The 25,164-nt window shown below is 37.7% G+C and overlaps 3 protein-coding genes across 5 annotated transcripts; all 3 read left to right on the top strand.

Moving 5' to 3' along the window:
* Window positions 1-446: 446 nt before the first annotated feature.
* Window positions 447-2,525, top strand: LOC146554970 (C-C motif chemokine 25-like). The gene is made up of 4 exons (XM_085252491.1): window positions 447-575; window positions 1,665-1,776; window positions 1,911-1,999; window positions 2,087-2,525. The coding sequence occupies exons 1-4, from the start codon at window positions 512-514 to the stop codon at window positions 2,092-2,094; spliced, it is 273 nt and encodes a 90-aa protein (XP_085108617.1). The 5' UTR covers window positions 447-511; the 3' UTR covers window positions 2,095-2,525.
* Window positions 2,526-7,454: 4,929 nt separating this feature from the next.
* LOC146554971 (macrophage mannose receptor 1-like) lies at window positions 7,455-15,466 on the top strand. Of its 2 annotated transcripts, XM_085251574.1 has the most exons (6): window positions 7,455-7,509; window positions 11,933-11,993; window positions 12,269-12,322; window positions 12,453-12,839; window positions 13,310-13,666; window positions 14,579-15,466. In XM_085251574.1, the coding sequence occupies exons 3-6, from the start codon at window positions 12,289-12,291 to the stop codon at window positions 14,923-14,925; spliced, it is 1,125 nt and encodes a 374-aa protein (XP_085107700.1). In that variant the 5' UTR covers window positions 7,455-7,509; window positions 11,933-11,993; window positions 12,269-12,288; the 3' UTR covers window positions 14,926-15,466. The 2 variants fall into 2 exon arrangements, with proteins under 2 accessions (XP_085107700.1, XP_085107699.1); XM_085251573.1 differs by lacking the exon at window positions 7,455-7,509 and having other exon boundaries at window positions 9,879-11,993.
* A 1,307-nt stretch (window positions 15,467-16,773) lies between these two features.
* On the top strand, window positions 16,774-19,514 carry LOC146554972 (macrophage mannose receptor 1-like). Of its 2 annotated transcripts, none has more exons than XM_085251867.1 (4): window positions 16,774-16,871; window positions 17,109-17,502; window positions 17,964-18,322; window positions 18,911-19,514. In XM_085251867.1, the coding sequence occupies exons 1-4, from the start codon at window positions 16,838-16,840 to the stop codon at window positions 19,255-19,257; spliced, it is 1,134 nt and encodes a 377-aa protein (XP_085107993.1). In that variant the 5' UTR covers window positions 16,774-16,837; the 3' UTR covers window positions 19,258-19,514. The 2 variants fall into 2 exon arrangements, with proteins under 2 accessions (XP_085107993.1, XP_085107994.1); XM_085251868.1 differs by having other exon boundaries at window positions 17,109-17,495; window positions 17,966-18,322.
* Window positions 19,515-25,164: the final 5,650 nt, after the last annotated feature.

The following is a 25,164-nucleotide window of genomic DNA, read 5'->3' on the forward strand; positions in this document are numbered from 1 at the left end:
TTCGGTCCCTTTGTGTGCCTGAAATAGATACGCTACTACAAAAATGGATGGAAAAATAAATAAATAAAATACAATATTTTACATTTAAAAAATGCCCCTCAATTTAGTTCATCATCCTTGCATGACTCCAGTATCATGTTTAGGACCTTTGATGAACTGGGTCATATTTCTTCTTTCAAAACAATTGAGCTAGCCTTTCACATGAAAGCTAGATTATCCTCAGTTTTTAAAGGGGACACTTGCTGATATAAATATTTTTTATTATTTATTTTTTTTAGCTAATAACTCTTTCTTTATGTATGTCAAACTGTGTTATCTTTGGGGTTTTTTGTGTTGATTCAGCTAAAGAAACAAAAAGTAATCCCTCCCTCTGTGCTCTTTCATAATAGCTCTGAGGGAGGGATTTGAGAAAAAACTATATATTTGCCCAACATTTTCAAGACAGTGGGGGTGATAGATTCTGCCTCTAACTTTCTGTGCAGTCTGCAACACAAGAACAGCAGCAGCGACCATGAAGTTTCATGCTTTTGTTTTCATGCTGCTCTTCCTCTGCACGTACCTGAGTCTGGCACAAGGTAAGTGAAACAGAATTGTCTGGTTTCAAATCACTACTTTAACATTTCCACTTAAAAATGTATTTTTAAGAGAATTCACAAAAGTTTAACCATGCAGCTCTTCATGGTATCTCAAAAGCATTTTCTGGACAAAGCAAATTACTGAAAATATGCACCTGAGTGCTTTTTTTTATGCCCTGTCTTCGTTTAACCACAGCTCCTGAAGCCACATCTCTTTGAAGCTGTGAGGACAATTTTTCAGTGAATGAGATTCTGTTCAAAGCCATTTATCACAACTCTTTAAATGCACATGTATTCACTCATCTTGCTTTTACAGATCACTTAAATGTGGAAATCTGCAGAATTTTAAAAAGGACATAAGGACAGCTGTCACATGTACAGAGGACTTAAATAATAAATGAAATTCTAAAAAAAATTCCTTAAACAATTGAATAATAAAAGAAAAGTAAAGTTGGACTAAAACAAAATCATTTTATTAAGTACTGTATGTTTATGTCTAAAATAATTGTTTCTTTGATGCAGCTGCAACATTCAAGGGAGGGACACAGACATTAATCATGAACCAGTAATGTGGGTATGATTTTGAAATGAGTACTACTTATCTGATTAAATACTATTGATACCTTTATACTGTAGTATTGCTACTTTGATTAAAGTAAAGATTCCTAAAGGATCCAAATATTTTTCATGTAAAACCAGCCCTTTCATGTTCAAGTGCTTTCACTTTTTTTCTGTGCATACTGTGAAATTATTTGCAGCTGCTGCCAAGTGCAACAGGTCTACAGACATCGTATTTTCTCAGCATTTGTGCAAGCTGGCTTTGTTCAGAGGAATTCTCAATCAGCAGCATCAGTTCAGGCAGAGATGTTGAGGTTAAGGTAAAGTCAGCTAAAAACAACAATAAAACTAAGGAGAGGGGTGAGCGGTGAATTTGCTGAAATAGATCCTGAAAAAGATCCCCAAGTAAGGGGATGTGGGAATCTTCCTGGGCTGCTCTGGCAGACGTTCAGATCTGTTCAAATCATCAAAACGGTCAAATTCCAGTGGGCTGGTTTATTTGATCATAATTCTCTTTAACTTTCTCTCCAGGCTCGTATGCCAACTGCTGCCTCGGCTACGTTCGTGAGATAAAAAAGAAGAGAAACCTTGTCAGTTACACTATGCAGGAAACAGATGGGGACTGCAACATCAGAGCTGTTTTGTGAGTATCAACTGTGAAGTCCTTCACTTTTGGCACATTTTGTCAAATTCCATCATAATGACTTGGCACAGACCGAGGAAGTGACTGATCCCCATTTATCCACAGATTTTTAATAACGATACTCATATGTGTAGGTTTAAGTGGAAGAAGAGGGAACAACCCGTGTGTGCCAATCCAAATGATCACTGGGTGCAGAAGGAGATGAGGAGGCTGGATTTAATGCGTAAGAAGTTACACAACATGCTCTTAAAATGGCATACACTTTCACAGGTTATGCACATGAATCATCATAACTCCTGCCTCTTTACAGATGGCTAAGCGAGAAAAGGAAGATCAGAGAGGACAGCGGACGCTTCAACGAACTGTCAGACATCGTATATCATCCTTTGGTCATGTGCACAGTTCACCAATACAGAAAAATACTGTATCCTAATCCTTTTAAAGGCTGAACCATAAATAACTGTCAGAAAATTCTAATTATTTTTTGACACCCATGTATATATCAGATAAGATACATTTGGCATTAAGACGTTAATGTTAGAATGGTTGTGGGGAAAATGAATGTATATAAAACATATATGATATTGTACTATTCAGCTTTGAATCGTGAGTGAATACAAAGTGCATCTCTGAGAGAAACATACACTTTATTTTTTCATTATATACAACAGGTTTGCTAATTTTTGTATCAGCACTATAATTGTACTTTGTCTTTTTCTATTGCCAATAAAAAGCAAAACCATACAAAACCTCTGTTGTCCTACAAAAGTTTGTAATTAATCAGAAAAGCCAGGATCTGTTTTAAATATCTAATCCCTGTTCTGGTGTTTTCTAGAAGGCCCAGATGAGGTAAAGCAACCAGCCTTTGATTCAGTAATCTCTGATATATTCTTTTGGCAGCGATTTGAGCTGTTAATTGTCTATGTGCTACAACTGTAAAATACATTAAACAAGGTATTTGTTCTACTGTACACTTAATCCAACACTCAGAGTTGAGATAAAAGTGAATGCGTTGCCTTAACCAATCAATCCAGCCGGGATTAAAGGACAGATTCAACATATTTCACATCTGTCTTAAAGCAACAGTCACATGCACACATTAAAACTGGTTCTGTTAGCTGTCAGTGCTCCATTGTAAGTGTGTTTCCAACATTAGTCATGTCTCCATATTACTCACAGTACTCCCACGAAAATGTATTTATTACATTTTATATTACATTCCTACATACTTGGTACATTTTCCACATAATGCGGCATATGTATTTCAGAAACTTTTGACCTGTTGGGATTTTCCACACGATACAGAAAGTGAAAAACAGAAAATATCTGTTGATGTCAGAGGTCAGAGGAGAATGGCCAGACTTCTCCAAGCTCATGAAAGCAACTGTAGCTCATATAAACACTCACTACAACCAACTTGTGCAGAAAAGGCTTTCTACATGCACCAAATATGGAACTTTAAAGCAGATGAGCAACAGCAGCAAAAAACCACACTGTGTGCAGCTGGGTGTCCTGTCAGCTAAGAACAGAAAACTGAGGCTACAGTTCACACAGTCTCACCAAAATTGGAGAGTAGTAGACTGGGTAAACATTGTCTGGTCAATTTCTGCTGCAAAATTCAAAAGTAGGGTCAGAATTTGGGATAAAAAAAAATGACAGCATGGATCCATGCTTCCTGATGGTGGTGGGGATGCAATGGTATAGGGCAGCGGTCTCCAACCCCCGGAGTCGTTTGGCACTGGGCTGCAAGAGTTGATGTTCTGGTGTGAAATTTATGGTTTTCTGGGTTTTTATTGGTTTTTACCGTTATTTTATTTTTTATTATTTTTATCGTTAACTCGTTTTCCCTGAGTCTTTTCCTGTCTGTTATGAATAAATCTTCTTTTTTTGGTACCAGTACTGGTTTTATTTTGTTGTATTTATCCACAACACCTTTAAAACATTGTTATAATATATTGGCATAAACCGTTCCGTGGCGCAAAAAAGGTTGGGGACTGCTGGTGTAGGGGATATCTCAGATTATACCAAATTGGTTTCCAGAACAATGGTCTCCACAGTCATCAGATTCCAGTCCAACAGAGCACCTTGAGGATTTACTGAAACAAAAGATTCACATCATGGATGTGCAACCCACAACTCTCCACCAACTGTGCAATAACAGAATGTCTGAGGATTGTTTCCAGCACCTTGTTGAGTCTGTGCCATGGCCAAATGTGTGCCAAATGAGCACTGCACCTGGCCAGGTGAATCTGGAAGTTCGGATGTTCATCCCTCACACATCACAATGCCACTCATTTATTAGAACATGACTAATGTACCGTGAAAAGCCCTCAGACGTCAGCAACAACTACAGGATATACTGGTAGTCTAAGGGCAAAGACATGGCCCATCAAAACAGCATGTCCCTGATTGATAATGCAGCCAAGAACCTTTTCATCAGCTTCTTAATCCTCCCAAGCCCGCACCCTTAACTGGCTGGTTTTTTAATGTGCAAAAGAATTTGTGGTGCAGTGTGTGTGCAGCCATGTTTTACGTAGATTTACAACAAAACAGGACAAAAAGAAAAGCTCTGATTAAACTATTACAGTAAGCAGCAGCATTTTTCTCCAAAACCATCATACTGATTTCCCCTCTGCCTGGTCTCTGTGTATTTCTTGAGGGCTGATGCATACAAGTAACAGTTTAGATAGTTTAATTTCTTCCAGCTGGGTGAAACTCCCCCACCTCCTCGTTTCAGTCCAGTGCAGGATACAAAGGATTGAAAACTGTTTTTGGTGTAAATCTGTCCCTGCGTGTCAGTCTTGCTGTTTTTGTCATCCTGCCTACAGCTTAGTGTCAGAGTGCACATTGTTGCCCTCTAAGGTTAGCTTGCTCACTAGCTTCACTAACTAAACTGGGTGTGTGAGCGGCAAGCCACTAGTTGCTGGTCCTTTTGTTTGTGGTCTTCTTACAGCTTTCCTGCATATCTCAGGGATTACAGTTCAGCTGGTTTAGGTATACCGATGCAGCTGGGGAGGTTTTTGGCTCAGAGGAAGCTGCTAGTTTCTCAGTGTTTATTGCAAAGAGAACATTATTCATTGCATCCTTGAACAGTTTAATGAATAATTGCGCAGAAAGTTGTGGAGATTACAACTTTCTCAAGTGGAAACGATAACAGAGACTCTTCAAGTAGTGATATTGAGCAAGAACAGGATTCCTAAACAATCAGCAAGTTAAGACGTATTCTTGGCACCTATTCCGATGTTAATAACCCCTCTCTATGTTTGCTCTTGCCCACACAATGTGTGCACATTCTTGTGCAAACAGGCTGTGGGCTTAAAACCCTTATTGCAAAATATTAAGTTATAGTGCCAAACTCTCATAAGAAACAGAGCCAGTGTGTGCACACGGACACTGCCAGGTTGTGTCACACACAACACTGACTCCTGGTTCAGAAAGACTTTTGTATCCTAAATGCAAGTGACGGGAAACTAAAGGCCCATCACTTGCACGTTTTGGTGTGAAATGACATGTTACAGTCACAAATACACAAACACAATTAAAGTTTTCATCATTTTCATGAAAGTGTTTGATTTGATTCCAAAATCAGTTCCCCAGAACTGACTCAAGACTCACTAATTTATCAAATTTCAAGGATTACAAATAATTCATCATAAATAAAATTTTACACCCCAGCAGAATCCTTGTTGGAAACTGTAAAAATCTGGAGTCTTGCACATGCTGCAGAAAAAGACAGTCGTATCATCCTTGGGGGAAGATGCCGAAACTGCTGAAAGAAAAGAACCAGAATTGTCCAGACGTAGAGATTGGAGGGGAAATAGTTCAAAACCGGTGTGAAAAAATATCTATTCTGTTCAGTAAATCTGGCTTTACTCTTTGTAATACAGTGGCTTGCAAAAGTATTTGGCCCCCTTGAACTTAAAATCATACATGATTCCAAACATTTTTTTACAAATAAATAACTGCAAAGTGGGGTGTGCGTAATTATTCAGCCCCCTTTGGTCTGAGTGCAGTCAGTTGCACATAGACATTGCCTGATGAGTGCTAATGACTAAATAGCATGCACCTGTGTGTAATCTAATGTCAGTACAAATACAGCTGCTCTGTGACGGCCTCAGAGGTTGTCTAAGAGAATATTGGGAGCAACAACACCATGAAGTCCAAAGAACACACCAGACAGGTCAAGGATAAAGTTATTGAGAAATTTAAAGCAGGCTTAGGCTACAAAAAGATTTCCCAAGCCTTGAACATCCCACGGAGCACTGTTCAAGCCATCATTCAGAAATGGAAGGAGTATGGCACAACTGTAACCCTACCAAGACAAGGCCGTCCACCTAAACTCACAGGCCGAACAAGGAGAGCGCTGATCAGAAATGCAGCCAAGAGGCCCATGGTGACTGTGGACGAGCTGCAGAGATCTACAGCTCAGGTGGGGAAATCTGTCCATAGGACAGCCATAAGTTTGCCTTTTTGGAGTTGCAAGAAGAAAGCCATTGTTAACAGAAAACCATGAGAAGTCCAGTTTGCAGTTTGCCACAAGCCATGTGGGGGACACAGCAAACGTGGAAGAAGGTGCTCTGGTCAGATGAGACCAAAATGGAAGTTTTTGGCCAAAATGCGAAATGCTATGTGTGGCGGAAAACTAACACTGCACATCACTCTGAACACACCATCCCCACTTTCAAATATGGTGGTGGCAGCATCCTGCTCTGGGGGGTGCTTCTCTTCAGCAGGGACAGGGAAGCTGGTCAGAGTTGATGGGAAGATGGATGGAGCCAAATACAGGGCAGTCTTGGAAGAAAACCTCTTGGAGTCTGCAAAAGACTTGAGACTGGGGCGGAGGTTCACCTTCCAGCAGGACAACGACCCTAAACATAAAGCCAGGGCAACAATGGAATGGTTTAAAACAAAACATATCCATGTGTTAGAACGGCCCAGTCAAAGTCCAGATCTAAATCCAATTGAGAATCTGTGGCAAAATCTGAAACCTGCTGTTCACAAACGCTGCCCATCTAATCTGACTGAGCTGGAGCTGTTTTGCAAAGAAGAATGGGCAGGGATTTCAGTCTCTAGATGTGCAAAGCTGGTAGAGACAGACCCTAAAAGACTGGCAGCTGGAATTGCAGCAAAAGGTGGTTCTACAAAGTATTGACTCAGCGGGCTGAATAATTACGCACACCCCACTTTGCAGTTATTTGTAAAAAATGTTTGGAATCATGTATGATTTTCATTCCACTTCTCACGTGTACACCACTGTGTTGGTCTTTCACGTGGAATTCCAATAAAACTGATTCATGTTTGTGGCTGTAATGTGACAAAATGTGGAAAAGTTCAAGCCACTGTAATTACTGAGGCAGAGTGGCTTTAAGCTCAGGCTGGCATCCCTGAAGGATTTATGAAAATATTCATACAATCATTTACACAGATAAAAACAAAATTTAAATAAAACCATGGAAAACTTTCAACATTATTTGTGCTCTTAACGTTCCTCCCCAGTGAATAAACTTCATTATGAGAGCTTTTAATCACACAAATGTCTGTGATCACCTTGTTAAGAGCCACTACTTAATTGAGCAGCTGAGCTTCAGTCAGTGCTGGGTTGCTGCATTACTGCAGTGAGTAAAATCACGGCTTCGTTTATTACCTGCCACAACACTTACCTGCTCTTTCTTGTTGTGCAGGAATCTGTGGATCAGCGGTCTGGATACTGTGGTGAGCAATCAGAAATACTGAGTGAGTGTAAATATATTGTCTGGTTTGATGTCTCAAATCAACAAATTTGCTAAAAAATTTCAAAGTTCGGATTTAATGCTGACAGACAAAGAACTCCTCAGTTTAACTGCGCATTTATTGGATGTAGCAATACTGCTTCGCGTCCTCTCGTCATAAGTTACTGATACACTGGTTTTAGAGAGATTTTTTTTTATTTAAATTGGACCTCTTCTGTTCATTTCCTGTTTCATATGTTCTTATTCTTGGACTCTCTAAAGTAGCTTTGCATGATTCACAGCTTAAAACAATTCTTGTTTATCACACTTGGATTTAAAACAGAGCGAAAGTAGTGAGATCAAGATTTAATGAAAGAAAGTACCATCCCTCCATAACTGGGAGAGCCTACAAGCTTTAATATTGTCCAGATCTGAACTCCAACTGGAAAAACAGAAAGACTAACCTTCATCTCTGAGTTCAACCACTGTTATCAGCAGCTTAACAATACGCATTGCAGACACTGGCACACTCTAGAGACTGAAGCATTGCTGAGTGCTGATACTGGAGCAACTTCCCGTCTTATTATTTTAAGGAGCTCAGACAGTTAGGGATCATCTTGTCAATATTGTTCAAATAAACTGAACGATGTTTCAGATGTATTTTACTCATCCACACAGTGGAAAGACGTCGCCTGTTAAACAGTTCACAAACTTCAACACAACATGAGTTATTTGTGTGCTTAAATACACCGGTGGTCAACCTTTACTGGACACACAAAGAGAGCACTTAAACAAACAAGACGAATTAGATAGCCAAACACTATTATGAGGCTAAACACAGCTCTCCTCCCACCCTACATTTTACTGGTATTGAGCATTAGACTTCCCACTCTTAGGGGAAGTCTATCTAAGGCGTTTTCTCAGAGAGAGACGTGTGCGACTTCAGTGCTGAGCACAATGACACCTTCTGGTGTGAATGAGGATTTTGCCTGAAAACAGTTTTTGTGAACAAGCTTGTATGATATACATGAAAATACAGAATGTTTATGATAAAACTGACACCCTCAGCACACTACTCTGTTGTAAGATTCATAATTTTTCTCATCATTAAGATGATGGATATGAGATTAGTGAGAGACTTTTACCATGTGATTCCTTTAAACCAATCATAGATTGGTTCATGGCGTGACGAAGGCCACACGGCTGAAATGAGAATATTTTTGTGTTTCAGAGGATCTAATGCTGTAGCATAGCAGACTAGTTGTAGTAGCTGAAGAGGACTTTTGCCACCATGTAATACTCCTTTAGCTTATTAGACACCAGGCATGCCTCTCTGAAGCAGGAGGTCCATGAAGGAGGTGAGACCGATGGTAGAGTGTGGATCAGCAGCATCTGAAACAGACACTGGATGAGATCTAAATCAAAGTAATGTGCAGGATATTTCTGCTGCTGTAGAAAACCCCACACTCAGTAGTACAATCACACACCTGTAATGGAATATCAGACTCCAGCTCAAGTAGCTTCTCACTCCAGGGAGTAAACCTCATTAACCATATATACCTATCTGTCTGTCTGTCTGTCTGTCTGTCTGTCTGTCATGTACATTTCACATACATGTGGAACAGTTTCAGTTTATCACTGAAACAGAAAATACATGAACACAAAAGTGCGATTATACAGGGTCTGCTCAGTTTAATGATATGAAACAGGATTTTGTGTATTTACGATTTGGTTGCATTGAACATGTTCAATGACCCCCAAGGTGTTAAAACCACAACTTATTATTGAAGAGAAGAGAGGCCTTCTGGATGTTTGCTAATTCTGGATATTTGTCACCTTAAAGACTGAATGATGAACTTTTACTCAATAAAATGTTGTAGTTTGTTAATGACAAAAATTTGTTTTGGATGTTTTGAGTTTGATATGTGACTTGTATATACTGTAATGTTCAAATTTTAAAACATTATATATCACTGATTTAACTTAAACATGAATATATTTTCATTTTCAGTCAAACCCTCAGACTCAAACTGAGGCAAACATCATGCAAATACAGAGGATATCAATTTAAGGAAAGTTTCTTCCTCCTCTGCTGAGCAACCTCTGAATCATGGTGTGTCTGCTCAGACTTACAAAGGTAGTGGTTAATGTGAAATCGAATGACTGCTTAGAATTTGTCGACAATAGGTCGAGTGGGTCCAGCTACATTTGTGAGTAAATTCGATTTTTATTGAAAGGGTATTCGGAGGTTCTGCTCTCTTTGTGTGCATGTGGAATCTCTGTATTTGTTGTTCCATGAGGGCTGAATAATTACACAATCAATTCTGGACTTAGGAATATGATGCATATGGTCATTTCCCATTCATGTTTTACTGTGTTACACTCTTACACTCTTTTAATAAGATAAGATAAGATAAGATAAGATAACCTTTATTAGTCCCACACGTGGGAAATTTGTTTTGTCACAGCAGGAAGTGGACAGTGCAAAAGTTATGACGCAAAAATTAGAATACAATAAGAATAAATACAGTACACAGCTGTACAGAATAGAATAAAATAATATACTATATACAGTAGAATAAAATAGAATAAAAATATACAAGAAGATAAAAATAGAATACGAATGCTATATACAACTGAGTAAAAATACAACGATGCCAGAAAAGATTATTGCACTTAGTGTTATTGCACATGTGTGGATGTGTGTGTTTGTTCAGTTAAAGTCTTTGTTGTGGAGTCTGACAGCAGTGGGGAGGAAAGACCTGCGAAATCTCTCCGTCCCACACCGTGGGTGCCGCAGTCTCCCACTGAAGGAGCTGCTCAGTGCTGTCACAGTCTGCTGCATGGGGTGGGAGACGTTGTCCAACAGGGATGACAGCTTAGCCGCCATTCTCCTGTCACTCACCACCTCCACTGGGTCCAGAGGGCATCCTAGAACAGAGCTGGCCCTTCGGATCACCCTGTTCAGTCTCTTCCTGTCCCCAGCAGAGATGCTGCCGCCCCAGCAGACCACACCATAAAAGATAGCAGAAGCCACCACAGAGTCATAGAAGGTCTTCAGGAGTGGGCCCTCCACTCCAAACGACCTGAGTCTCCGCAGCAGGTACAGCCTGCTCTGCCCTTTCCTGTAGAGGGCGTCTGAGTTATGAGTCCAGTCCAGTCTGTTGTTCAGATGAACACCAAGGTACCTGTAGCTGTCCACAGCCTCAATGTCCATACCCTGGATGTTCAGTGGTTGCAGTGGAGAATGCTTGTGCCTGCGGAAGTCTACCACCAGCTCCTTGGTTTTACTGGCGTTGATCTGGAGGTAGTTCAGCTGGCACCAGTCCACAAAGTCTTGAGTCAGACCTCTGTACTCCTTGTCGTCCCCATCAGTGATGAGGCCGACTATTGCAGAGTCATCAGAGAACTTCTGCAGGAAGCACTGGGTGGAATTGTGGGAGAAGTCTGCAGTGTAGATGGTGAAGAGGAACGGAGCCAGAACCGTTCCCTGTGGGGCCCCCATACTGCAGACGACCCTGAGTCCTCACATACTGTGGTCGGTCGGTGAGGTAGTCCAAAATCCAGGTAGTGAGGTGATGGTCCACTCCAGAGTTCACCAGCTTGTCCTTCAGAACCGAGGGAAGAATAGTGTTGAAGGCACTGGAGAAATCAAAGAACATGATTCTCACAGTGCTTCCAGCGGTCTCCAGGTGAGCGAGGGAACGATGTAGGAGGTGAATGACGGCATCATCCGCTCCAATGCCAGGCTGGTAGGCAAACTGAAGTGGGTCTTTGCCTCCAATAATTTGCCTCCAGGATCCAGCTGCTGAGGTATGGGAGTGATGAGACAGTGTGAGTGTTAATGGAGATTCCCTGATTTTGGATATGAAAAACTGCTGAGTTGGATTTTGTGGGGGTTCCTGTGGGACCTTTCTTTTTTGGGAGAGGTGTGATGAACCCTGCTCATTGTTTTAAACCTTCTCTAAAGTGTTTCAGATCTGGTGGGTGCAGCAGGGTTCATCAGTGCCAACTGGGCCTTTGGTTCCCAGACTATAAATCTTCCTGCACTGCTTTTTCTTTACTCTTTGTTGTTTGTTGCATTTACAACACTTGCATCTCAGCATACGTGCATACCTTACATCATAGCTCCTATTGATTTGTGTAGCTCATTAAGTTCTGTTTCAGTAGTCTAATTTTGTTTATGAACCTTCCAAAGAACCTTCAAAATGCAAACAGTAAAGACATGCAGTTAGTTTAGTTTTATTATAAGTTTTATTATATATAAATACCTCTGAGAGAAGGAAGCATGTTGTTAAAGTAAATTATTTTAAATAACACCCTCTCTTTGTTTGACATTATGTAAATATTAGTATTATATTACCTCTGTTATGACCATCTTGTTGGAATATTTAAATGAGTCCCATAGAATGATCTTTGTTGAAGCAGAGACATTTTACTGACTGCAGGTTTCTTTAACACAACACGCAGAGGCATCGGACTGAAGCAAGGAAAGAAGAATAATCAGATGTAAGTTCAAACTTCAGTCTCAATTTACATTGTTAGCTCAGCACTGGCTTTACATTAAACTTACAGTATTTATTCTGTATTTCTGCTGATTTTCAAAAGACTCAAAACCATTTTTAAAGTAGCTATTCCCCTCATGTGTAATGTATTTTTTTACAGTGCAAAATAAACTATGTTTTCTTACTCATATATTACCTTACCTATATTACCCTATTATCTGTGAAAGTGGTGCAGTTATATTAACTTTGATGGTTGTTTATCTGTCTTTCAAATCTTAGTTTCATCAAACAGAGGAAATATGCACCGGAGGCTTTTTCTGCTCATGCTGATGGGTAAGTCGATCATTTTAACAGTAAAAACTGCAGATTTGCATCACTTCAGATTAGTGCAGGGTTTCTGTGAACTGCTCACAAAACTTTTCTCAATGACCTGGGGTTTTTTTTGTTGTTGTTGTGTTTTTAGGTCAGTGTTCCTTGATTTTATGCCAAGGCTATAAATACTATTTTATTAAAGAGCCTAAAACTTGGGACGAAGCTCAGCGCTACTGTAGAGAAGGATATAAAGACCTGGCCACAGTGCCTAACATGACATATATGAAGACACTGTACACAGATTCTACAGAGAATCAAGGAAACGCCTGGATTGGGCTGTACAGCATCTCAGGAAAAGAAAACAGGAGGTGGCACTGGTCTCTGCCAGGAGTGGAGTTCAATGCTGAGGAGATGAAATGGAGTGCAGGTGAACCTAATGATGGAGGCGGATATCTTGAGAACTGTGCACTGATTGACAGCTCCAGTCGGTTGATGGATCTTAGTTGTTCTAATGGTTACTCCTTTATCTGCTATAATGGTGAGAATATTTGACAATAATTGTATTAATTAAACAAAGTGTTTATATTTAAACATATCTACAGCTCATCTCTAATGAAAATGAGAAGATGCGATAATTGGCTGCTGGTGTTTTAGCCCCTGTGTGCTATCCTGCTCATTTGAATACCCGTCCTCCCACGGTGCTTTCTCTGCCTCTCATGTTACACCAGGACACTGTTCATTTGCTTTGCTGAACCATCTCGTGGTGCCAAATGTCATTACACAAAATTTCATACCAGACCTTTGATCAGAAAACTGTTTCTCTGCCACACAGAGCAAAGTCATCCTGAGCATAATGTCACAGCTGTGGTTATTCCCATAATGTTGGTAGTTTAGTTTTGAAGGTTTCGAGCTATTTTAAGTTGTGTCTTTAGAAAATCAATTTAAAGATACATTTAAAGATAGAAATGTACATTTCTTATGATTTTTGTCTCTCTCTTTATTCCACAGAACAAAACAAATCACTACATTTCATTGACAATGAAAAAAAGTGGCGTGAGGCTCAGAGCTACTGCAGAGAGCACCACACAGACCTGGCCAGTGGAGCAGAACAGTTAAAGGAAGCAGTCAGTACATTTAAGAGTTCTGATGAACCACGATCATGGATCGGCCTGTTCAGAGACACCTGGAGGTGGTCAGATGGGAGTAATGACTCTTACAGACACTGGAGAGATGTTGGTGAGTTACCTGAAGAGCTGTCTGAAACTGACAGCGGCACCAGGAAATGTGCGATGACTGAATTAAACAAAGAAGGAAAATGGAAAGCTGATGATTGTAACACCGGAAAATCTTTCTTCTGCTACGATGGTGAGATTTACAGAGATTCATTTTTCACATCTGGTTTCTGTCAGTTTTCTTACTGAAGGAATAAAGGTTAAAGCTAAACTAATATTTCTTCTCTCACTGAAAAAGTGTACATGAAGGGCTGGTATATGTTTCATCATAAAGCTTAATAATGCAAGCTGTTATGGAGATAGAGCTACACCCCAGACACATAATGCAGCCTCCCTATAGGAACCTTATAAGAACCAGGGGTCATATTAGTTTATAATAATACTTGTTTATGAATTCTCCAGTTTTTTTCCCTTTTTTTTAAAGGCTCACTCATACATGAAAGATTTTAGTTAATAGGACTTTAATAAAGCAAATTAGGAAAAGTTAAAATTCTAAATTGGAAAAACTTACATCAGGAAAGTAAAAAATATTTCCAACTCTTATTATTACTTATAACACCAGTAAACCTTTCTTCTGCTATGATGACGGTGAGATTTGCAAAAATGCATCTTTCACATCTGGTATCTTTCATGTTTCTTACTCGAGGAATACATATTCAAACTAAACTAATCTTTCTTATTCTTATTGAAAAGAAGTCATCATCAAAGTGAAATAATGCAAGCTTTTATGGAGATAAAGGTATACGCTTAATGCAGACTTCTTTTGTAAGGAACTTAAGACACATTAGTCACATCAGTTTCTGTCAGTGAGGGCCTGTAATGCAACTTACATGTAAATAATTCTTAAGAAAGAAAGAAATCTTCTCGATAACTTGGGGTGGTCGAGGTATACTCTGGGTAACAAGTCATATGACATTAATGATTTTACCACGGGTAAATCAAGAGGAGTAAAGATTTGAAACAGAAAATGCTTAAATTCTTTTTCTTTTGTTTTTGTCCTGATTTGTTTCCTTTTAACCGACCATCCTGTGTTTGTTCATGCCAGAAAACTTCATTCTGATCAAAGAAAACAAAAAATGGGATGAGGCCTTAACTTACTGCCAGCGGCACCATCATGATCTGGTCTCTATCACAAATCCCAAAGAGGAAGAATTAGTGAAGGAGAAAGTGAAGAACGCCACCACACCGTATGTGTGGCTGGGACTGCGCTTCAGCTGTGTTTTTCAACTGTGGCTGTGGGTCAGTGACCGGGTTGTCTGTTATGAGAACTGGGCCAATGAGGATCACGCTGGACGGTGTGGCATGTCTGTAGCCATGGAGACAGGAGGAGAGCATAAATGGTTCAAGAAAAATGATTCAGAGATGTTTAACTTCATCTGTTCGCTGCGATAGGCTTTTAAACCAGTCTAAATGACTGCTTATAGAGTTGATATTTCTCGTAATTATGAAGTCAAAAAATCAAAATCAAAACTAGAAGCAGATGACATCTAACAGTGATAATTTCTCTTTGTGTTTATTCTTAAGGTTGTTTTTTTTGTTTTGTTTTTTGCATATTGTTTACTACTACCTACAGAATAAGAATCCCTTTTTTGTTTTGTTATTTCAAACTTAAAAATGTTTTATTTGTTGAAAAACGGTCAGGTTACAGCTTTCTGGGTGTTTACAGCAAAGTACACCACAGCATTTATATGCTTATAATAGCTAATGTGTCTCAAAACCACATATATGTAATTATTAGTTTGGTGTCTAACATAAAATGTTTATTATTCTGTTTCCGTCTACTTTTATTTCTCTTTTTTCAATTTTTTTCTTGAACACTAGATGGTGCATTCGAGTCAGCCAAGCCACTGAAAAATGTCTGAAAAGTCGTGTGCTTGTACTTTAAATGATTCATGTTACCCAGTTTGGTCTTTTTGTGTAAATCAACATTAAACAGTAGCTCTGAAATTATGTTGGACTATGCTTTTGTTTTAACAAAGTAAAAGAATATGAAAAACTAATAAATATATTTCTCATAAAGTTTTGTATTCTTAGACAGTTTAAACTTCATTTTTATGCTTTTCAGAAAGAAATAGACCAATATTTACAATCATATAGTAAAACACCAGGAGGGCTTTGTGACTGAGCTCCCATCTTATTGTTTCCTTTTAGTTATTTTCAATTAATGTCCATGTTAAACACTAGAAGGTCTTTTTCTTTCTTTTCAATGTTGATGGTGGTTAAATTTGTGATAAAAATCTAAGAACATGAAATATAAAATAGTAAAATGCAAGACTGTTGTAAATAGAAGATTAATGCTGCAGTCACTTGCAAATGTAGTGACAGCTTAGAGAATGGTAAAATTTAAAAAAAGCTGAGCTGATTTTAAACTGAAAACCTGAACACACAACCTGCTCTCAACCAGGTTGTGTGTTCACCATAAGTTGCCATGGTGATTTAACCAGGTAATAAGAGCAAGTTTCATGACACAGAACATTTTGTTTTTCCCTAAGTCTGATTTTTAAATATAAAAATTCAGTATGAACAACTATTTTAGTTTATCTCCCACAGAAGTGTCTTTCTGTGAAGTGACACTTTCTGTATTTATTTGCTGGACAGCCAACAGTGCATATTTCACTTCTTCCTCTTTTCTATCATTTAGTTTCTTAAGACGTGACGCGAGCTGTCACAGTTCACTGTCAATGGGGAGGACTGCACACGCAGGAGGAAGAGACGGCAACAAAAAACAAGTTTAAAAAGAACAAACCGGATATGCTTCCAGTAAACACAAAGTCCCACTGTTAAACCAAAAGTAGGAATATTTAAATGTGTACCACAGAATTCTCTTTGTTGAAGCAGAGTGGAATATTTTATTAAGTGCAGTCTTCTTTACAGCAACACGCAGACGCATCAGAGCGAAGCACAGAAGAATAACCAGATGTAAGTTAAAACTTTGTAGTTGAAATTAACATTTTTACCTACAATATTTATTTCTTCCTCATTTTCTGCTTAATATTAAAATGATTTGCACTTTTAAAATGAAAAGCATTTTTAGTTTTAGAATGAACATTTTAAGAATTTTTAAAGTAGGAATTCTCTTGGTTTGTAATAATAATCTTTTTTATGTAAAAGAAACTGGATCCAACCTTTAATTTCTTATTCATATTATTTGAAATTGTCCTGCTTGTTGTGGTTCCTGTTTACAGCTTGATTTTTTCATCCATCTTTCACTGGTCTTCCTTAGAACTCATCTAACTCAAACATCTAACTATATTAACTCAAAATCGACACAATTAAAATCTTAGTTTCATCAAACAGAGGAAATATGCACGGGAGGCTTTTTCTGCTCATCCTGATCGGTAAGTCGATCAATTTAGCATTAAAAACCACAGATTTACTGCATCACTTGAGATTAATGAAGGTTTCTGTGAACTGCTTACAAAACCTGTCAGATAACAACATCCAAAACACAATTTCTGTCAACAACCATGTGTGAGCAGTCTCTATGGGACCTCTGTCCTCCGGATATAATTTTATTAACAACATTTTTGCCATCAGTAGATTTCTGAATAACTTGTTGTTGTTGTTGTTTTTAGGTCAGTGTTCTTTGATTTTATGCCAAGGCTATAAATACTATTTCATTAAAGAGCCTAAAACTTGGGACGAAGCTCAGCGTTACTGTAGAGAAGGATATAAAGACCTGGCCACAGTGCCTAACATGACATATATGAAGACACTGTACACAGATTCTACAGAGAATCAAGGAAACGCCTGGATTGGGCTGTACAGCATCTCAGGAAAAGAAAACAGGAGGTGGCACTGGTCTCTGCCAGGAGTGGAGTTCAATGATAAAGACGTGAAATGGAGTGGAAATGAACCTAATGATAAAGGCGGATATCTTGAGAACTGTGTAGTGATTGACAGCTCTGGTGGGTTGTTGGATTTTGGTTGTTCTCATGTTCACCGCTTTATCTGCTATAATGGTGAGAATATGTGACAATAATTGTATTAATTAAACAAAGTGTTTATATTTAAACATATCTACAGCTCATCTCTAATGAAAATGAGAAGATGCGATAATTGGCTGCTGGTGTTTTAGCCCCTGTGTGCTATCCTGCTCATTTGAATACCCGTCCTCCCACGGTGCTTTCTCTGCCTCTCATGTTACACCAGGACACTGTTCATTTGCTTTGCTGAACCATCTCGTGGTGCCAAATGTCATCACACAAAATTTCATACCAGACCTTTGATCAGAAAACTGTTTCTCTGCCACACAGAGCAAAGTCATCCTGAGCATAATGTCACAGCTGTGGTTATTCCCATAATGTTGGTATTTTAGTTTTGAAGGTTTCGAGCTATTTTAAGTTGTGTCTTTAGAAAATCAATTTAAAGATACATTTAAAGATAGAAATGTACATTTCTTATGAGTCTTGTCTTTCTCTTTATTCCACAGAACAAAACAAATCACTACATTTCATTGACAATGAAAAAAAGTGGCGTGAGGCTCAGAGCTACTGCAGAGAGCACCACACAGACCTGGCCAGTGGAGCAGAACAGTTAAAGGAAGCAGTCAGTACATTTAAGAGTTCTGATGAACCACGATCATGGATCGGCCTGTTCAGAGACACCTGGAGGTGGTCAGATGGGAGTAATTATTCTTACAGACACTGGAGAGATGTTGGTGAGTTACCTGAAGAGCTGTCTGAAACTGACAACAGCACCAGGAAATGTGCGATGACTGAATTAAACAAAGAAGGAAAATGGAAAGCTGATGATTGTAACACCAGAAAATCTTTCTTCTGCTACGATGGTGAGATTTACAGAGATTCATTTTTCACATCTGGTTTCTGTCAGTTTTCTTACTGAGGAATAAATGTTAAAGCTAAACTAATATTTCTTAGTCTCATGGAAAATCTGTACACGAAGAGGTTGGTATATGTTTCATCATAAAGCTAAATAATGCAAGCTGTTATGGAGATAGAGCTACACCCCAGACACATAATGCAGCCTCCTTTCATCAGGAACCTGAGTCACAGGGGTCATATTAGTTTCTGAGTGTGGGTATCGCTACTGTTTCTAATAGGTTCTAGATTTACAGCTATAATGAGACATAATTCTTGTTTCTAAATCCTCCTGATTAAAAGAAAATTAAATATAAAAAGGCTCACTTAAATTTAAATAATAAGACTTTAATAAAGTAAATTGAAAATTCTAAGCTGGAAAAACTTACAGCAGGAAAGTAAAAAATATGACAAACTGTCCAACACTTATTTTTATGAAATTTGTTTAGTTTTTTGTTTTCTTCTGTTTGTTCCTCATGTATTTTTGTATTTGAGGTAGAAAATCTAGAAACCTGATTTCATTTAATTTGAACTGAACATCTGTTTGTTCATGGCAGAAAAGTTGATCCTGATCAATGAAAGGAAAAACTGGGATGAGGCTGTAAATTACTGCAGAAAGCACCATCGTGACCTCGTCTCCATCACAAACCTTGAACAGCAGGAACTGGTGCAAGAGAAAGCCAAGAATGCCAGCACACCCCACATCTGGCTGGGACTGCGCTACAGCTGTGCTCTTGATCTGTGGTTCTGGGTCAATGACCAGCTTGTCTGCTATGAGAACTGGGCCGATGACACAGACACTGGGGACTGTAACCTGGCTGTAGCCATGGAGACAAGAGGAGAACATAAATGGTTCAAGAAAAATGATGCACAGATGTTTAGCTTCATCTGTTCTTTATCATAGGCTTTGGAACCATGCTAAATTAATTGTTTTAAATCTTATATTTCTAGTAAGTGTTGTAATCACACTTACTATATTTTTCCTTTATCCAGGCTAGAGATTGATGGGATATAACAACAAGAAGCACTCTGAGTGCAAACCTCCACTCTGGACAGGATTTTTGTTTAATACAATAACGCTGGATTTTGCATGTAATCATTTTCGTTTTTTTCTCTTTTTAAATGTACTAAGAAGTTTGTAGTGCAGTAAAAATAAATAAATAAATAAATCCACGCCATTGTGTCCTATTTTAAATGTATCTATTTTGTGATACTTTTGAACTCTAATTGAAAGTGCTCCACATAAACTACAACAATACTCTGGAAACTTGATATTTGCTGAATTATGCTACTTTATTGAAATTGTCAACTGTGTGAAATGTGAGACAAAAATTTAAAATAAAATAAGCAAGAGCAATGAGTTAATGCATTGGATACATTCACTGTTGCCAAATTCCTCACTCGGATTTTAAAGCCAGCATAAAATAAATGTGCAAAAACGTGACTAATGTGTTTGCACCACTTTAATATTAACACAGCAGAGAGTCAAAAAATGAAGATTTTTACTAGTAATGAAAGCTGTCGGATGAACGTTAGGAATCATTTGAAAATAAATTAGCAAAGATCATTGTTTATTCTGAAGGAATAAGAAATTATTAATCTTTCTTAGAAATCTGAAGTTTTATTTATTTTTTTTCAAAATACATCTCAAAAAGTAAAAAAAAAGCTCATTCGCCTATTTTAGTTTCATTATATGTAGTCTCAGGAGAAATGACTGGTTTTGGGGGGGCTGGTTGATCCAAAGTTCACCATTGTGTTTGCTCTCCATTTAATGATATGATGCAAATATTGTTATTGTAGCACTGTTTGTATGATGATATCCAAATGCACACAATAAAATCCTCTTTACTGGAGCAGAATGGAATATTTTACTGAGTGCAGACTTCATTAGCAAAGCACACAGAGACACACTGTGTGCTATGCTGGCAGTGGCAGACTGTATGTGTAGCAAAAAAGGACTCAAATGCAGACCAAAACAGAAAGTGAAACGTGACGTGGAGTAACAGAAAACGAGCAGTTTACTAAGGCTGGTAAAATAAATACAAATGAAGGGCATGGGTGAAACGAAACAATAACCTAAACTGGGTGATCTAAAACTAAAACATGAAAAACCCTTAAACACGGTGAACTGACAGGAATACCTGAAGACGTGCACACAGAGACACATCATGAGTGTCTCTGTGCGCTCATCAGAGTTTCTGAGTTAAACCACACTGACATGTTTTTCTATGGACTGACTGAACATTTGTGTAAATGGTGCCTCTTCTGAGTAGAAAAAAGTGACCACTATGATATTATTGGGTTAAAAATATTTACCTCTTAAAAATTTCCAGCAGCAGCTGTCAGCCATAATTTAACCGTCCACACATTTTTATTTTTCTGTATATTCTCAATAAAATTCCTGGAAAGAAATGTTTTACAATAATTTTAAATGATTATTGACGGCACAAATAAACTCTGTCCAGCGTGTTGGATTGTAAACTTTCCATACGTCTTTAGTTACATGCTACTTTCTGCTACTACTAGTATTCAAACTATGTCAGCAGCATCATTAAGAAGTTGTAGTTAAAATAGATATGAACACATCTAGAACACAGAAAAGTGTTCTAGATTTAAGATTATAAACTTGATTATCAGCATGAATTTAGTTTATCTTCTACACAAATACTTTCTTGTTGTTTAACTTGTTGGTCAGTTTTCAGAATGACCACAACTACAAAGAAAAACAAATCTCAATTATTAAAAACATTCATTTAATTTAGTCTTTTACCATTGCTCTAACAGAAAGGATGTTTTTAGTTGTGTCTTTCAGCATGTCAAACAGCAGGTTTGGCTTCTTGTCTGTCCTTTTTTCCATTACATTATGTAAATATTGTTATTATATTGCCTGGTGTTTGGCCAGCTTAGACTTCTTGTTTGCATATTCAAATCCATTCAACAGAGTCTTCTCTGTTGGAGCAGGATGAGGAACTTTATTGAATGCAGCCTTCATTAACACATCAAATAGAGACATCAGAGAGAAGCAAGGAAACACAAATAATCAAATATACATTAAAACTTTGTGTTGCTTTTCAAAATTTATAATATGTAGGTTGAAGTTTAAAGTAGTTTTTCTTTCTTTGTTTAAAATTAGATTTTTTTTCATATAGTTTCCACAGAGTAAGAGCATTGCAATAAGTCAGTGGTTGTTGAAGCATTTATTTGTCTAATCTTCTTTGTTTATACTTAGCTGCATTATTTTCATCTATATGTTTGTTCTTTTTTGTTTACAGTTTCCATATTTCTGTCATGGTCCTGCATCGGTGACCCAGCGTTTTGTGTTGTTTATTATTAATAGTCTTTGCTTTTGTCTTATTTAGAATCTCTAGTCTTTGGTTTCAGTGTTATTTAGAGTCCTTCTGTTTCTGTCTCTGTGTTCCAGGTTTGCTGTGCCCCTTGTCATGTCTGCGTCTCTGTGTTAGTTTCCTGTTTTACTTTGACAGTCTGTGTCCTGTGTCAGTGTATTCTGTTTTTCTTCCTGTCTTGTAATGTTCAATTAGTCACAACTTTGTCCAGTTTTTATTGATCCATGACAAAAATGACAGCAACATTTACAGTTAACATATTAGTTTCAAAAAACATGCAGTGCTGGTTTGCCTGCTCATTCTGGTGGGTAAGTAGATCATTTTACCAATAAAAATTACATATTTGAATCACCTTAGATTGATTGAGTGCATTGTTAAGTGATTATAAGGACCACAAATGCTGATATGGCAGGCAGAGATTCCTACAAAACTCAGGTTATGCTCAGTTTCTAGTACATGTAGTAGTCCATAGTTTCAGCCCAAATGATAAACCAAAAACACAGAGAGATAAAAACAGATGATGCAACAAAGGAAAGACGGCTTTTCAAGCATAGGACAGCTGTGTGATCTGAGTCAGACAGGCTCTCTCTCTCTCTCTCTCTCTCTCTCTCTCTCTCACACACACACACACACACACACACACACACACACACACACACACACACGCCATGAAAGATAATCGGGGAAGTGGATACAGCTGGCAGAACAGGACAGGTGTAGACAATTAAGACAATGAAAAGGTGGAACCAGAACACAACAGAAAACCAGCTAATAAAATAGGAAATTACCCAAAATATAAGAGATAAATACTGAACATAATATGATGGGAACACTGGTGTAACTAAACACCAGTCACAAACACCACAGAAAGTTCAAATAACTCACAACACAGGCTTCTTCTCACCATCAGTGAGAGTGATGCTATTCTAACATCGAGCTTGCCAATAATTGGAGCTTAATATTTACTTTCCTTTAAAGTTCTTCATCATTAGAGACAAAAAAAAGATGTTACTTTGATTTATTTGTTTATTGTGTCTGATTGAGAGATACTTACATGCACACATTAGTAGCCTTTAGATTTATAGCCAGGTAGATGAATAACAGTTATAATATTAACTTTGTACCCAAACATAATTCAGCAGTGCAGTACAATTTTCAAATAGTTGAATCATAATTACATTACATCGCATTGTTATTGTTTTCAATAAAAATGTTTGTTTGGACAACAGAAATTCGCTAAAACTCTTTATTGTAGCAGAAAGTAAGAGAAAGGGAAATACGTAAGTACATGAGGTGCATGTATTTTAATTTTGTACTTTTTGGTTACAATTACTTTCCAGTGGCTCCAGGTTGTGCAGTCACAGGATTTTGAGATAGCACAGTAGAGCTATTCTTACGACGTTTTAGCTCACGATCAATCTGACACCAGACACATAGGTTGCAGAAACAAGTGTGTACGATGTCTCTCTGGAGAGTCCCCTATGGAGGAAATAGCTGTTTGTTATTTCTATCCTTTAATTATAACATAATATTTGCATTATAGATAACTGCACTTAGGTTTGCAATGTTACATTAAATGTGTTTTTTCACATTCTTGGTTGTTTATTAAAATTATTTTGTGTAAAGATTTTTATAAATCTGCATTTCTAGATGAAGAAATGCATCTTATAAATGGTATCTGTTAAAAAAAAATTGAAAATTGTTTTATTGGTGTCATACCTCAATTCCATATTTCTTTCTCATGGTAATCCTGAATGACAAGGCTACGGGAGCAACAAACAATGGTATCCCGAGGATCGATAGTGCCCCAGGGGAGCACATGTCCAAAATCGGGAGGAAAGGGTTCTCTCCAAGTGATTTTGAAATGGTGATCGCATAGCATGGCCAGCACCAAAAAGCATAGCAACCTGAAAATCATGACACAAATAGTAAAATATTGGCATTTTTTACACATATCAAAAATACAAGTTAAAGTCCAGTATTGATTCTTACAAGACAACTTGTCTTCCATGCAGTGAAAGAGGCCAGAGCCCCACTCTGCTGACGACGGCTCTGTCATTGGGCTGCAGATGATGACCTGATTGGATCTGAATATGTGCTGTATATGTTTAAAAAAAATTGGAATAAAGAACAAACACACAAATATAAAACACCCTCTATGCTCCATGTTTCTAAATATCATAAATATGGTTTCATGTAAATCAGGTTTGCCACTGTGGATCCTTCAAGAAGATATAACATTGTACAAAATGAAATCAGTTTACTGTGAATGCATCCATATGGAAATTCTTTGTTGGTAAGTAAAATTCATTTATTAAGCGCTGTGCACAGAAAGAGTCAACTTGATAAGAACATGATGTTCCACAATGGCCAGTAAAAATTTAGTCAGCTACATTCCAAGTCCTTCATTTTAAAGGTACAAATATATAAGTTTTTAAAAAGGCAGGGACAAAATTTGTTGTAGTGCATTCTGATTCATATGTGTGCATTTATTAATATTTTAATAGGGATAAATCCCTTCAGTATACTTCTTTATCCTCCAATCCAAACTATAGCAATTTCAATAACTTTGAAACTGAAAAATAATAAATTAAAAAAGGACTTTTTTTCCTTATTAAATCACACTTTTTGGATAAATATCTATCATTACTTATAATATTTAAACTTATATACTTAAACAACATATAAGTTGCCATGTTAAATTTTAATTTGTCTTACCTGATGTAGATGGAAGTGCTGTTGTCACCTTTTAGGCTGTGAGAGAATTAAACAGTGTACTCTGAGGAGCGGCACTTAAAGCAAATTTCCTCAGTTATCAACTATCATCAACATTTTTTTGTAGGCCCACAAAAATGTTGACATAAGTCAATATAGAGTGAAACAAAAAGCTGTCAAAAATATTTCTATGGAACTGAAACAAATGAAGTTGGATCATTCATTTTGTTCTCAACCTTACACACCTGTAAAAATGTGTTACTGTTGTGTTGCCAAAGTCTGTCCGTGAGCACACAAGACAGTGAGAGACCGCTGCTGCAGTGCTCAGAACCATGATGGTCCCAATACTGGGGGCAGTGTGCATGTGCTTTTGCAAAAACTGTACCAGGGGGAATTGTTGTATACTTTAAAGTTATGCATAACTTGCAAAAAAATCCAAAATACTGGCTTGACACAACGTAGATGTTACATGAATATACACACATACTTCTTGTGGTTACCTGATAGATGTGTTTCTCTTTCAGCTGATATGAATACTTCCATTCTCTAAAATGTCATCAAACACCATTAAGCTGGAAGCCTTGTGTTTATTTCCACAGCTGTGAAAACACTTAAATGTTATCAGTTACACAGATTATTCTTTGCATCCTTGAACAGTTTAATGAATAATTGCACAGAAAGTTGTGGAGATTACAACTTTCTCAAGTGGAAATGATAACAGAGACTCTTCAAGTAGTAATACTGAGCAAGAA

The sequence above is a fragment of the Mchenga conophoros genome, linkage group LG17 (genome assembly GCF_057382185.1).
Source record: "Mchenga conophoros isolate Kocher_MC1m ecotype Shallow Benthic linkage group LG17, M_conophoros_male_GT1.1, whole genome shotgun sequence".
NCBI classification, from domain to species: Eukaryota; Metazoa; Chordata; class Actinopteri; order Cichliformes; family Cichlidae; genus Mchenga; species Mchenga conophoros.